Source organism: Pseudopipra pipra, chromosome 6, assembly GCF_036250125.1.
Source record: "Pseudopipra pipra isolate bDixPip1 chromosome 6, bDixPip1.hap1, whole genome shotgun sequence".
Taxonomy (NCBI): domain Eukaryota; kingdom Metazoa; phylum Chordata; class Aves; order Passeriformes; family Pipridae; genus Pseudopipra; species Pseudopipra pipra.
In genome coordinates, this window is record NC_087554.1 from 40,569,324 (window position 1) to 40,582,847 (window position 13,524).

General features: G+C 53.4%; 1 protein-coding gene across 2 annotated transcripts; it reads right to left on the reverse strand.

Annotated features, from left to right (window-relative positions):
- Positions 1-263: 263 nt before the first annotated feature.
- Positions 264-8,734, reverse strand: FOXA1 (forkhead box A1). Of its 2 annotated transcripts, none has more exons than XM_064658655.1 (2): positions 8,640-8,734; positions 264-5,855 (listed from the first exon to the last, which is right to left on the reverse strand). In XM_064658655.1, exon 2 carries the CDS (start codon positions 5,826-5,828, stop codon positions 4,593-4,595), a length of 1,236 nt encoding a protein of 411 aa, XP_064514725.1. In that variant the 5' UTR covers positions 5,829-5,855; positions 8,640-8,734; the 3' UTR covers positions 264-4,592. The 2 variants fall into 2 exon arrangements, with proteins under 2 accessions (XP_064514725.1, XP_064514724.1); XM_064658654.1 differs by lacking the exon at positions 8,640-8,734 and adding an exon at positions 8,310-8,633 and having other exon boundaries at positions 265-5,855.
- Between the last annotated feature and the right edge of the window lie 4,790 nt (positions 8,735-13,524).

Consider the following 13,524-nt stretch of genomic DNA (forward strand, 5'->3'; position numbering starts at 1 on the left):
TTTAGCTATTAACCATTCTCCTACATTTCCTGAAACACTATTGCAGCGTGGGAGTTTTGCAAGGACTTACGTGTACATTCCGTACTCCGGTCACTCTGTGAACTATTGTGGTGTGATTTTCGCCTGGTCATTGTGTATTATGTATATTTTCACTTGTCTCCCCTGGAAACAAATACATATTAATTACATCTATGTTAATATACACAATACATGCATCTATAAACCTCCCGAGAGAAGTTTATATCTCGTTTTTATATGAGGATAATTTGCTTCTTCGCGAACTAAATGTACCACGAAAATGCACACGAAAAATATTTATTTATTTATTTATGAAGTCTCTGTTTTAAAAATATTCTTTTCAGAGTGATTAAAGACATATGTTCATACATAGATGTCTAGATTCCGTTTTATCATAACAGAAAAGAAACGATACAAGGTGCATCGTTATCGCAATCAAGCGTTTTATCTATAATATCGCTATAAAATTAAAATCGAGTCAATTGCTCTTCTAATGGCTAGTTGAGGTTACAGCAAGGGAATTAATTTATTTCGGTTTTATGCTGATGGACCAATTTCAATACCTACTCAACACATTTCAAAACAATTTTTGAAGCTATGCCAATGTTTGAAGAGTTTTCTCGCGCCGTTTTTTTACGATTTACTTATATTTTATCGGCACTTATAAGCTTCAAATGAAAAATTGTCCTGCAATTTTTTTCTCATCTTTCAGTCCCGAAAATTTCAAATTAATTCTGTCCAAATAATGTACATCCTCCGACTATTTGCCGATGTAGACGATGTAGATGTGCAGTGCTGTTCATTCGCACTCAGGAAACAACCCAGGAATTATTTGTGATTTTATTTCTCCCCCTTGACTTGGACGGCTGAAGTTGCTTTTATTCCATCGACCCTTCCCTTCTGTGAAGGGGAGGTGCTGCTCGCAGGTGTTCCGACGCGGTGCCACAGGCGAGGGCCCCGTCCTGCCCCTCTTGCCGGAGGACACAGGACTGCCGGACCCCGCGGCAGAGGAGGCTCCGCTGCGCCAGGGAACCCATCGCGTCCCCTCGGTCCTGGCTGCCGGGGCCGCCCCTGCCCAGCCCCGCGGACTCGCGGCCGTACCCGCTTTGTAGCCTCGAGTGCCCCTGCCCGGTCGGCGCGCCCAACATCCCCCCCTCACCCCAGGCCGGGAGTCTCCTCACCGCCCAAACTCCATGTAAACCTTTACAGGGATCTCCCGCCGCCCTGATTTATTCCCCGTTTGTATTTAACGACGCTAAATGAGCCGTTTTCTCTCTCTCGCATGTGTCCGGTCGGAGATAATTGCCGAATAGGAAAAGGCGAAGTTCCCCTATAAATTGTGGTGGCGGCCGGAGCCTGGAACCTGCAGCCTGGCGGGCCCCTGCTTTGCCTCTGTCCCGGACGCGGGGCAGAGATACCACCTCCGACACGGGCAGAAGCCCCGCACCCATCAGCTTCTTCCCTCCTGGGACGGGGCGAGCGGTCCGGATGAAGGGAGATGCTCGTAAGCTCTTCTACACATTGCGGGGCGGGGAGATGCACCCTCTTCCTCTGTAGCCCACTTTTAGTTTATTTTTGCACTGTGGCTGGGGGTTTCTTGAGCACATGATTAAAGCGGCAGCAGGGCAGCTAGGAGCAGGACGGAAAACAGGGGACTCTTCTCCCCACTGCTGATTTCCAAGTCTTAAACTGATCGCAGAAAACTGCGTGCTTTGCGCCGGGGAGCCGCGTTTTTAACATGAGCCCTGTCTTGTCAGTGGCTCATTGCCCACCGCAGACACCATTTGCCTACGAGAAGAAAGGGGAGGAATACAATCTTGATGGCAAGTGGAGAAAGGGCACACGCTGCATTCGTGACAGGCTCCTCTCCTTATCTATGAGAGGTTTGGAACTGCCTCGGTTCGCTTAAATGCTTCTATTACCAACGCCCCGAATATTTCCATTACACACGGTCTGTGCTCCTCAGCTGATATGTGAAACTTGCTACCTTATCGCTGTCGGTCGATTGATATTTTCCGTGTACAAGCCCAAGGCATTAAATCAATGTCTCCACTCCGCAAAGGCGTATTCTCTATAGACTACTCCGTGGGAGACAAGTGAAGTCCTGCTGAAAGCGGGCTTCACCCTGTCTCGATTCTCACGAAGCTCCTTTTGGCAGAAGAAGCGGGACTTCAAATAGGATCCGCCTGCCCAGACTTGGTGCCGAGCAGCCCCGAGCTGCCCCTGGCTGCGAGGAATCTGTTGGTGTTTGCCAGTTCGGAACATTCAGAGGCGAAGGGGCCACACAGCCTGGTCATGGGGTAGCCGACCGAACCCGGTGTCGCGGGCACAACCCCCGCCCGCTGCAGGGCCCGCATGCGGCAGCCGGGTGGGACCTGCGGTAAATGCCCGCCCGACCAAGCGCACCCGCACAGTACAGCGCGGGAGCCAGCTCCGTGTTGCCGTGGGCGCCTTGCGCGCATCTCCTCTGCGGACCACCGCTGATCCGGCCACCCTTGCAAAGCCGAGAGGCTCTCACAACACTTTTTTTTCTCTCGTTTTTCGCTGGATAGTAGTGCTGGAGGAATGCTGTGAGATTTCTGGGACGCTGGTTTGCCTTTCTAAATAGACACTTAAATTTGGTTTGTCGCCGCTGTCCCTAAGCTGTCAGGGGGCAATTATGTGGTAATTACAACAATTACAGTTATTTTATCTGTCGAAAGGGGCTCGGCACAGCAAAATCAGTTCACGTTTAAACTCCCCTCCCCGACAAAGCCTCTTGCTCGGGATCAGAGCTCTGCAGCGCGGCTGCTGGTATAGTTCCGAGGGGTCGTTTCCACTGAGGACTAGAAAGCAGGAGCTGGGCCTTTCTAGCGGCCCGGGGCGACATGGAGCCACTCTAGGGATGCTCCCGGTGGGAATCGTCCGGTCGGGTGGGGAAACACAGGGTCTGGCTGCTGCCGCCCCGGTCGCAAAAAACCCAGGAGGTTACATCTCCTCGAGCGGGTTTTTTCTGCTCTTCCTCAACCTACCCCAATATTGTGAATTAGGAGAAAAAAAAAAAATTAAAAAAAAGGGACACCACTACACTCACAGCCTCACAGGCCGGTGGCATCGCAGCACGTCCCCTGCCTTCCCCCTGCACAAACCTGGCCGTACAAATCCTTCCTCTTCACATCCACACTTTAGAACTACGTTTTGATTTTCTTGCACAAGGCTCCGTTCTCCGTAACCCGCCCCAGAAATTTTGAAAGAAGATAGCAGAAGTATTTAATTGATAACATTTGATTTATTTGAAATCCTTAACTGCAAGTGATCAAAAACATACTTCACGCGTTAAATTCTCAGTTATCGTTTTAAATCAAAATATTTTTTCAATTACAATCACATTTATAAAATTAACAAAATTTCTTAAATTGACGTGTAATTCTCTTTTTTTTACTGTCATTTAAAGCAATTTCCAGCTGTAAAGAAAGAAAACAATATAAACCATGCAATAAATTAAGAACATTGAGACAGCGAACAGGAATAATAATAAAACCCGTCTGGCTATGCTAACACCGTGTAAAACTGTGGAAAGTGCAATAACACTGGATGAAACAAGCTAATGATGGTGATAATTAAACGGCCACAAAAAAGAATTATTAAACAAGTTGGAAAAAGAAGGAGAGACAGAGCTGTCCTCTTTTCCTTGCATCGGTGTAATAGTCACCGTTTCCTGGGGAAGGGGGAAAATAACCTGGTTATAAATACACAGTTCTAGCTGGTACACAATGAAGACACTTAAATTAAATAAGTATGTCATCCACATGTTGATGAGAGTTCCTGATGAACGAGAATCTTCAGTAACAGATGGGAAAGAAAAAAAATCCAACTGGCTGTGACCTCTTGTAACTTTGTATTATATTCCAATACAGGTAACACTTGATTAAAAATAAGGGCCGCATCCTGCACTCCAAAGCTCCAGTTGGTCCCCTCGGGAGTGCAGGATCTGGCCCGCAGCATCTGGGTGTATGCGGGTTGTACTAGTCGAAGGTTTATTTTGCAAGTATCAAAAGGGTGATCCGAGAAAGTAAATAGTCCTCTTGTTGCTTAGAGATTCTCTTAGTGTTTTGCTACTTCACAGCAGTATTGTCCTTCAAAGCCTTTTTAATTAAAAAAAAAAAGTCTACTCGCTTCTTCATCTCCGTATTGTTAAAGTATTGCCACATACCTGTAAACTTACATGAGATTATAGAGCACATAAGGGAGAGCGACGAGGGGGCAGAAAGCACAAACAAGTAGTTTACAAGCTGAACATTTTTTTTCTTCTTTTTAATAACACCCTGCATAGGCTGGGAGTGGGGAGGTGGTGTCTCTGGGGGAAGGGGCTGGGCAGCAGGGGCCGGAGGGGGTATGTACAAGCGGGACACGGGCGGCTTTGCAAGAGGTCGTGGTGGATCATAACAACACATAATGCGTTGCGAGACAATTAAAAAGTAACAGTCCTTTGCACGCAACGTGCGGAAACACCTTGGTTTGTCTCAGGGAAAGTGGGGAGAGAAGCCAGGATGGGGAGAGGGATCTCGCCTCCGGCGGCGGCAGGGGGTGCAGAGCTAGGAGGTGTTTAGCACGGGTCTGGAATACACACCTTGGTAGTAGGAGGGCTCTAGGGCCGAGGGCTCAATGCTGCTCCGGCTTGCCATGGAGGCACTGCCCAGGGGCAGCCCGCTGGGGATGCTGGCCCCATAGGAGGAGTATTGTAGTGCCTGCTCATAAGCTTTGAAGTCCAGCTTGTGCTGCTGCTCCGAGGAGGACATTAGGTTGTTGATGGAAAAGGGGTGGTTGAAGGAATAGTGGGGATCACCCTTGAGGTGGAGCTGGGGTTCGTGTGCTAAGGAGTGAGGGGGGTGCGGGACAGAGGCCAAGGTGGGGACGGAGCTGATGGTGGAAGAGGCGGCTGAGGCCGAGGTCTTTAGCTCTGCACTTGATCCACTGTGGTCCATAGACTGGGGGCTGGTGGATGGGTTGGAGCTGGAGAGGGAGGTGGTGGTGTCCAGCTGCGCAGGTTTGTTGTGGCCTCTGTGCAGGGGGGAGTTGGAGCTTGAGCTGGAGGCCCCAGCCTGATCTTTCCTGCCCTCCTGAGGGGCTTTGCTGTTTGCCGGCTTCTCGCACTTGAAGCGCTTTTGCCGGCGGAGGTAACAACCATTTTCAAACATATTGCCGGAGTCAGGATGCAGGGTCCAGTAGGAGCCCTTGCCAGGCTTGTCAGGGGAGCGGGCCACCTTGACAAAACAGTCATTGAAAGAGAGCGAGTGGCGGATACTGTTCTGCCAGCGCTGCTGGTTCTGCCGGTAGTAGGGGAAAAGGTCCATGATCCACTGGTAGATCTCACTCAGCGTCAGCATCTTGCTGGGTGCTTGCTGGATGGCCATGGTGATGAGGGATATGTAGGAGTAGGGTGGCTTGGCGTGGGGATAGCTCCGCTTGAAGGTCTTAGCGTCCCGTGTCCTGCCAAGATTGGACTGGGTGTAGGCCATGGGGCTCATGCAGGGGTTCATGCCGCCATAGGGGCTCAGCCCATTCATGGGGGCCGGCTGTGCAGACATGGCATTAATACCACCGGGGCTCAGCGCCGTGCCCATGGCGGCCACACTGGCCGGCATGCCGTTCACCGGCCCCGCTGAGCCCGCCGGCATGCCGGCCACGGCGCCGGGACTCAGCCCAGCCCCCAGCCCCGTGTTGGCGTAGGACATGTTGAAGGAGCTGGAGGTCATGTTGCCACTCGTCGTCATGGTGTTCATGGTCATGTAGGTGTTCATGGTGTTCATGGAGCCCAGCCCCGAGTTCATGTTGCTCACGGGCACCGAGGAATAGGCCTAGGGCAGCGAGACAAAGAGAGGGAGTTAGGGGGAGAGAGGTGTGGCAGGACTCCATCGGAGCCGTATCCACCCGCCTGGCCCAGCCAGCCGAGCAAACGTCCTGCCGCGGAAACGCGGGCCGCTCCCCCGACACCGGGGAAAGCGCTTCCCCAAAGCCTCATGGAAAGGCCGCTGTCGCTTTGAAAACGTCTAAGTCATATTGATACATGTTTACAAATAGACACGGAGCGGGGGTGCTCGGTCCGGACGCGCTCCTTGTTTACCGGCGTGTCGCGGCTTGCGCGGGCTGCACCAGGATCAGCGAGGTACACGGACCGATGGTCTTCCCGGAACCGCTCCGCATCCTCGCGGAGACGGGCTGCGGGCTCAGTCTGCCCCGGGAGGAGGTGTTCTCCCGGAGCATTCCTGCATTTTGTTGGTTTTGCGTCCTGTCTCGCTAGCTAAATACTTAAAATCGTCAGAGTATTGAAATTGACGGGTGTACACTGTCTGCGCCAAGGAGAAAGGCTGCTCGCGTTTTCTGAAAAAAATCTCACGCGTCTCTCCCTTCCTGCACTGATTTAAATTCCTAGTCTAAGAAATATACAAATGCAATCATATCTTGTCGCAAAATAATAATAGAAAATTCCACCAAAATCGATCAGCTTGTTGTTGGCGCGTTTTATCTCTGCGAAGCTTCTACCTTGTCTGCATTTTCTATCAAAACAGTATTTAAAGTTAAAAAAACCCGAAACAAACAAACAAACATACACACAAACTTTCCCAAAGTACAAAAAGCTTAAACTTTCCCTGTTGAGATTTTCTACAATTGCACGGCGTGGAAAAACTGTATCACCCTATTACATAAAACAACTCTTAAAAAAGGTAGAACCGGAGAGCCTGAAATTGTACTGTCCAGTGCGGCATCCGATTTAACAAGAGAGAGAAAGACGCTCCCAGTTTACCTCGAACTACAGCTAATATGACAGAAAATGAGGTTTAGGCGACGGTTAAATGTATAAAATTAATTTCTGATCCCCACAAATTTCACGAGCTTATAAAAGCGCTTTTAATTTAGAGGATCACATTAATTATTTGAGATGGTAGAACGCGGCTAAGTTTTTCACCCTGCATCCATGCAGTGATTCCAATTAAATAGCAAGGAAGGAGAAAAGATTGAAGTTGAAAAAAATAGCAAAAGGGAAGGTCTCCTAACTTTATGTTTGTGGACAATGAGTATGGCGAGGATAAATGAGTCTGGAAACGGCTCATAATTAGGATGACCCTTATCTGCCCTTAGCCGACTTTCCTCTGTTAAAGAAGATGCCAGCTGGGTGACACGTATCTGCCTGTGTCCGCGTGGCCCTATGGGCGCGTGTGCCAGCTCCGGGTGCGGGACAAGACGTGGGGATTGTGGAGCCGTGTGTCCGGGTATGCTGATGCAATGCCCGGGTGCGCACACCCAGGTGCCTGCCTCGCTGCTGCACTTCCTCAAAACAGCTCCTTCCCGGGCGGGAATCCGTGGTGCTGCTGGCCGTGCTGCCGGGCGTTGGCTTCTCCCGGGACCCCCGTTGCAGAGCCGCGGCAACACAGTGCGGACCTCGGGCCCCGCAGGGCCGAGGCGTGCTGGGCGGAAGGCTCCAGGCACTGCCGTGGCCCTCTCCTCCGCCGCAGTTGTGGGCGCTTGGGCTGTTTCTCCTCCTTGTGCACGGCGCTGCCAAACAGGCGCGAGGGCGGAAGCGCCTCGGGGGTGCGGCGGGCCGGGCCGGGTCCGTGTGCGGGGCGGCGAGTTGGGGTGCGGGCCCCCGGGTCCGGGTGCGGGCCCCCTCCCGGTCCGGCTCCCGGCCCGACTCCCGGCAGCGCCGCCAGCCGGCCCGCCGCAGCAGCGCGCGCCGCAGGCAGCCCGTCCGCAAAGTACGGACAAACGGCTGGTTTTCCCCCTCCTTTCCTTTCCCCTGGCTTTAACAGGTGAGGGCCCGGCGGCGGCGAGAAGTGAGGCCGGCAGTCCCGCCGAGGAGCTCGGGGAAGGCGTTGCCCCCTCCCGGGACGCGCTGGCGACCGTCTCCCTTGCCCCCTGCCATCTGCCGGGAAGGAGTCGGGGGCCGGCGGCGCGGCGAGTCCTCTGCCCCAAGACAAGAGTTTACGGGGCGCTTTTGTGCGCGCCGCGAGCGGAGATTACGCCTTTTAGATGAGATCAAGGTCTGTCCCCTGCCCCCCGGCCCTCCCAGAGGGCTCGCAGCCACCCCGAGTCTCCTCCAGACGCCTCTAGGGCTCCTGGAAGCAATGTTTTCCTTAGGGAAACCTGGCCAGTTTCGGCGCCGGAGGGAGGGGGAAGCACGTTTGCGCTGGCAGGATCTGGACTGCAAACCGATTCCTCCGATTGCTGCCCCCCAGACTTCTAGCCCCCCCCTCCAGGCCCCCGTTCCCCCTGCAGAGGGGCAGCTGCGAAGCCAGACTGCGGGATTTACTCACCTCCTGAGTGTCGGCGTAGTAGCTGTTCCAGTCGCTGGTTTCATGCCCTTCCATTTTCACAGTCCCTAACATTATGGAGCCAACCTGCCCGGTGTAACCATTCAGCCCTCTTGCAAGCGAGCGACGGGCAGCAGGAAAAGAGCCCGACAGCCCGACCTAGCAGGAAGCCAGCTCTCAGGAGGGGCGGGGGGTGCTGAATTCTCCTCTATAATCAGCCAAAAAGGAGGCAGGGAGCGGTGTGGGGCGAGACAGTTGAGAAAGTGAGGAAGTGCCGGCTGGGATGTGAGTGGAGTTGAGCTGATGTGGATCTTACGTCGCAAAAGTACCCACCTCCTCCTCCTCCTCTCCCCATTTGTCCGCCGCACAAAGGCGTTCGCACCTACAAAGCCGGAGATGCACCTGCAAACAAGGCAGTCCCCCTCGCCTGCAACTCCCCCCGGGGCGGCACTTTATTTGCAAAGCGGCGTAATTGGTTTAAGCTTGTGGGGAAAGAAGGAGAGATAGAGGTGGGAGAGGGGGAGAGGAGGGAGGGAGGGCGGGACGGGACGGGGGACAGACGGACACGACCACCCTTTCAGGTGAACAGAACAAATGCTAGGAGGGATCGGAGGAAATAAAACGAAGTAGATAAGGGAAAGGCAGCCCCCTATATTTGAAGAGAACGCAAAAGGCCATCCAGCCTTAAAGCCCTGAGATTAGGGGCAATATTTACTAAAGTCCGGTAGATGCTCCTTTATGTTCGGGATATGCTCCAAAGTCCCGAGTCCTGCAGTCCACAGACTCCCGCTCCCACCCCTCACATCAAAGTTGGTTACCGCGCCGGTATCCCCGGGCCCTATGGCGGCACCTCACGTTCCCATCGCCCTAGGGGCTCTCCCCAAAGCCCTCCGACACCCCCACCCCCTCGACCCGGTCTGAACTAGCTCTTCAGCCGTGGTGCTGTCCTATGTAGATGGTGATAATGATATTGCTTTTCTGGTGCCTTAGGTTTAGAAACCATGTGAGTCACCGTGCTGAGACATAATACTACAGGCACCCAATAAATACGGACAGAGGCTTGAATGCGGATCCACTGATATTAACCTCCACTTGGCAAACATCAGGTGAGTCACTAGAACCATTTTATATCTTTACTGTGGAAAGCCTCCAGCCCAGAAGGCTCATTTGGAAGCCTTCTCTGATGACAGACAGGAGTAGCAATAATAAGTAGCGGGTATCTCATTACCAACTTCTTGCTTATTGACCCGATTTCTCACAACGAACAGGGGAGGAGGAACCTGCACAGACTGGTAAAAGGTAAAAAACACCCATAAAACAAATTGACATTGGACAAATCTTTTTATTATTATGGAGGGAATATCTCAGTCTTTGCAGATGGATCAAACATTTTCTGTCCTGTCCGGCTCTTCGAGCCTATGTCAACACCACAGACTTTTCTTGGGTTTCTCTATCTATCCCTTGCGAGTTTGTTTCTACCTAGCTACTAGAACTTTTATCGCCTGATAGTGAAAAACATAAACCAAAACCACAAAAACAAAAAAACCCCACAACCTCCAACCAGCAACCCAACACCCCCCTCCAACCCAAACAACTTTCCTGACAATGGGAATTTGAAGGGCAAATAAAGCTTCTTGGGATTTTGGAAAAGGCTTGCGTATTATACACATAAAGTATAATACACATCAGTGTCTGAATTTCGGCCTGACATGTTTATCGTTCAGCACGACCACAGTTGCTTCCACAGTGGTTTGTTCTCGAGTGATCTGTGGAAATGTCACCCTCAGAACCAAGATTTTAAATTTTCTTATAGAGAGACCCAAGATTCAAATGACAAGATATGGCATATCTCTGCCTCTAAAAATATATTTAACTTGTCTTCTAAAAGCATTTTCTGTTACCCCATTCTTTGTTCTTTCCCTCCTCATCCTTTTTTTTTTTTTTAAAAAAAATCTGGCAACAGAATTAAGTCAAATCCTCGAAATAAACACAACTCTGCAGTCAGCAGAGGAGAACAATGGATAAAAATGTGTCTTGAAGGAAATAAAATATATAAAAGCACTGGATTAAACCCCTGCTTTCTCAAATGGTCAAACTACACTACTGGAAATTGGGACAAAACCCAGTGGAATGTCTAAGAGATATTAAAATTGCCGTTTTCATGAATGCACCCTCCCCCTTTACCTAGTGGAAGCGGTGTGTATGTCTGAAAACAGAGCCACTTCGGTGGTGGCTTATTCTTTTCAGTACTTGAGGTCTGTGGGGTGCGGGTCGCCCCCAGCAGCACAGCCGCAAGCGGGGAGGCTGGCAGGGGTGCAGCTGCCCCAGCGACCCCACTGGCGGCACCCCCCCGCTGGGTGACCTCGGGGCGGTGCTGTCGCGCTTCCCAGAGCCAAGCCTCGCGGGAGCAACACCCGATGGGACGCCGGGCAGCCTATGCTGGGTCACTCCGTACCTGGAAAAAAGGGTAGGCACGAAGCTGGCCAAGCTTATCGGATGCTGCGGCAAACCGCGGAGGCGTTTCGCCGGGCAGAGCGGACGTGGCGCCCGGCAAAACCGCTCTCCGGGCCGGCCTCCTCCCGGGCCGCCCTCGCTGGGACGCCCGCTGCTCTGGAGGAGAGGGGAGCCCAGGGTTGTGCAAAGCCTCAGCGCCTCCTGTTGTCTGGCTGCGGCTGCGAGCTCAGCTCCCTCCTGAGGTTGCTCCCAGAGGTGAGAGCATAGCAGGCTCCCCTCTGTAATCTATTTAGAGCCTCTCGACTTGGTGTGCAATCAGCAACCCCGAGTCAGAGCCAGCCGCTGCTGGAAATTCCCTTCAGCCCCGGTTGCTGTGTTGCAGCCCTGGTGGAGAAAGGCTTTCCTTGAGTGAAGAAGAGTGTCATGACAGCTCTGCCCATAGCCACAGGAAAAGGGTATTTTGGTAGTTGCCCTTGCCCTGCAACTGAGTCTCTGCGAAACTCTATGTAGGATGATCCGCGAGTCCAGCGCGATTTATCAGTACCCTTTGTAGCAGGTTCAGCAGAAGGGAAGCATTCTCCTAGGATGCGGAACGCGGTCTAGTAGGCAGGAGCTCTCCAAGTGCATTTAGCTGTTTATGTGTTTTTCAGGAGTCAGGACAGTAGCCCTGGCTCTAATAACACAGAGCTTTTCCCCAACTCTGGTTAGAGTAGAGTAGCGCCAGTATTTGATCAAGCTGTACACTGGTTTGTTTGGTTGTTTTGTTTGTTTTTTTTTTCTTTTGTGGGCTTTTTTTTTCTTTCTGTTTTTTGTCTTTTAGTGCAGCCTGAAGCGCAGGCTGAGGTGAGGCATGCTTTCCGCGGCTAGATGGGAGGAAGGTCTCAGCTCTTGGCTCCACCTGTGCGCGCTGCCAAGGGTGCAGACCTGACCTAAAAAATACAGAAAGTATGCGTGTGTGGAGCGGGAGTGTGCGGAGCGGGGGCAGGACATCCAGGGGAGCCTGTCTTGCCAGCGCTGTCAGGAAAAGCTGGGCCTCTCGAAGACCACTCCGTAAGCGCCTGCTTTTTGGGAAGCGTATCACTGTCGGGCCCCGAGGGGCCCCGCCCCTTGGAAGGGACCTCCGGCAGCGCCACGGGCACCGGAGCTGGCACCGGCACGGCGCTGCCCACGCGGTGAGCCTCTACGGCCCAGTAACTCGTCGGCGCCCCTTGCCCAGCGCTGCCCGGGAGCGCCGCCCGCCGATACCCTCCCACGCGTGGGGCGGGTGGCCGATGCAACCCGCGGGAGCTTTAATTTTAACTGTGGAGCACTGTTTCAGTTGGGTCCTGTGTAAGCCATTCTTTTCCCCTGGCAAGAACAGCGCCTGCTGGCCTTTCGGTGTAACTTGCAGGATCTTACTCTATTTTGCCCAAGCTCCATCGTCTCCTAGACGAGAATCTCTCGGCAGTGCTTGTGCGGGCCAGACGTCCAGCTCGGGAAGGAGCTGAGAGGTTATCTCCGCATCGGGGTGCCTTCCCTGCTCTTCACTGTACAGCCTTCTCTTCGTTTTTCTGGATCTGTCTCCTTTTAGAGGGTCGCTCGTACCCGGCTTTCCAGGCAGGCTCAAACCTGCGCAGCGGGTCGCCTCAAACACCGTGGGACCCCGTCAGCTACTCCCACCCTCTTGCTATACTTACTCATCCACTCCTCCCCACGGTGGGAAATCTCTCTTCCCATCTGTTACCAACCCGAAATCTTCCACCATCCAAGCGGGCAAACAGTAATGGGCTGGGAACGAGCCAGAGCCGGGTGCTTCGGGAGCTGGGGTCGGTGGCTGCCAGGAGAGCCTCTCCTTCCGAGATGACGGCCGAGTCGGGGGGCTGTTTTCAGTCCTCCCTCCCTCCCTCCTGCCGTTCCTTCCCCCCTCACACAGGCAATGTAGCCCTGGTTCTGTGCTCCTGTCTCAGAGTTCTCGTTTAGAAGAGCCCACGGGGGTCCCCCCGACGCGCCTGGGCTCCCACTGCCTGGAGGACCCTCCGGTCGGGCAGACGCTCCCGCACCGCTGACCCCGGAGCTCACGGGCAGGTGCGATGCGATAAGGTAGCTTTTACCCTCCTCTCGCTCGAGAGCAGGGCCCGGGAAGATGCGGGCGTTGCATGGGGTCACCACTTGCTTCGGAGCTTTAGCTGCGTCAATTTTTCTTATCTCCAACCGTCACGATCAAGCGACCCCCTTTCCCCGACAGACCCGAGGTAGGAGGAGGGCATCCTCTTTTCCTTCTGCACTTTTTCCTCCCCAGGACCCGTCGTCTGGTTCTCCTGGGCGGACTAAACCTGCCTTCCCGTCGCCCCGTCCAGGGCAGGGAGGTCCGAGGGTTTCACTCCTTCCCCGCCGGGCCCTTCCTGCCCGCTGCCGGCTCTTCAGCCGTGGGTTTCCAGCCCTCTCAGCCGCTGCTGGCGGAAGCAGGGGCTTTGGGACCCCAGGCAGTGCCGCCCTGCCGCCGGCAGGAGCGCGGCGGAGCGTGGCCTCTCTCAGGCCCGGTCCTGCCGGGGCCGCACCCTCGGGGCACCGGGCAGCGCTCCCGGGGGCACCAGGCCTGCCGCGCTCTCACGGGTCATATTCAAAGCGGTGCTCCCTCCATGGACGCTGTATGAGGCCATGAGACCCCGGAGACATTGCGTGGCTCGTTGCACTAGTGATGTTCTGTTGCTGGATTTTTATTTTTTTTTTTTTTATTTCAGTCCAATTAACTGCTTTTCATTTTCTAGTCATCCTGCAGAACTGA

Excerpts from the sequence above, each read along its gene's own strand:
- FOXA1 (XM_064658654.1), bottom strand. The coding sequence starts at position 8,381 with ATGTTAGGGACTGTGAAAATGGAAGGGCATGAAACCAGCGACTGGAAC. Across the intron at positions 5,856-8,309 it reads ACTACGCCGACACTCAGGAG|GCCTATTCCTCGGTGCCCGT; the intron begins GTGAGTAAATCC and ends TCGCTGCCCTAG.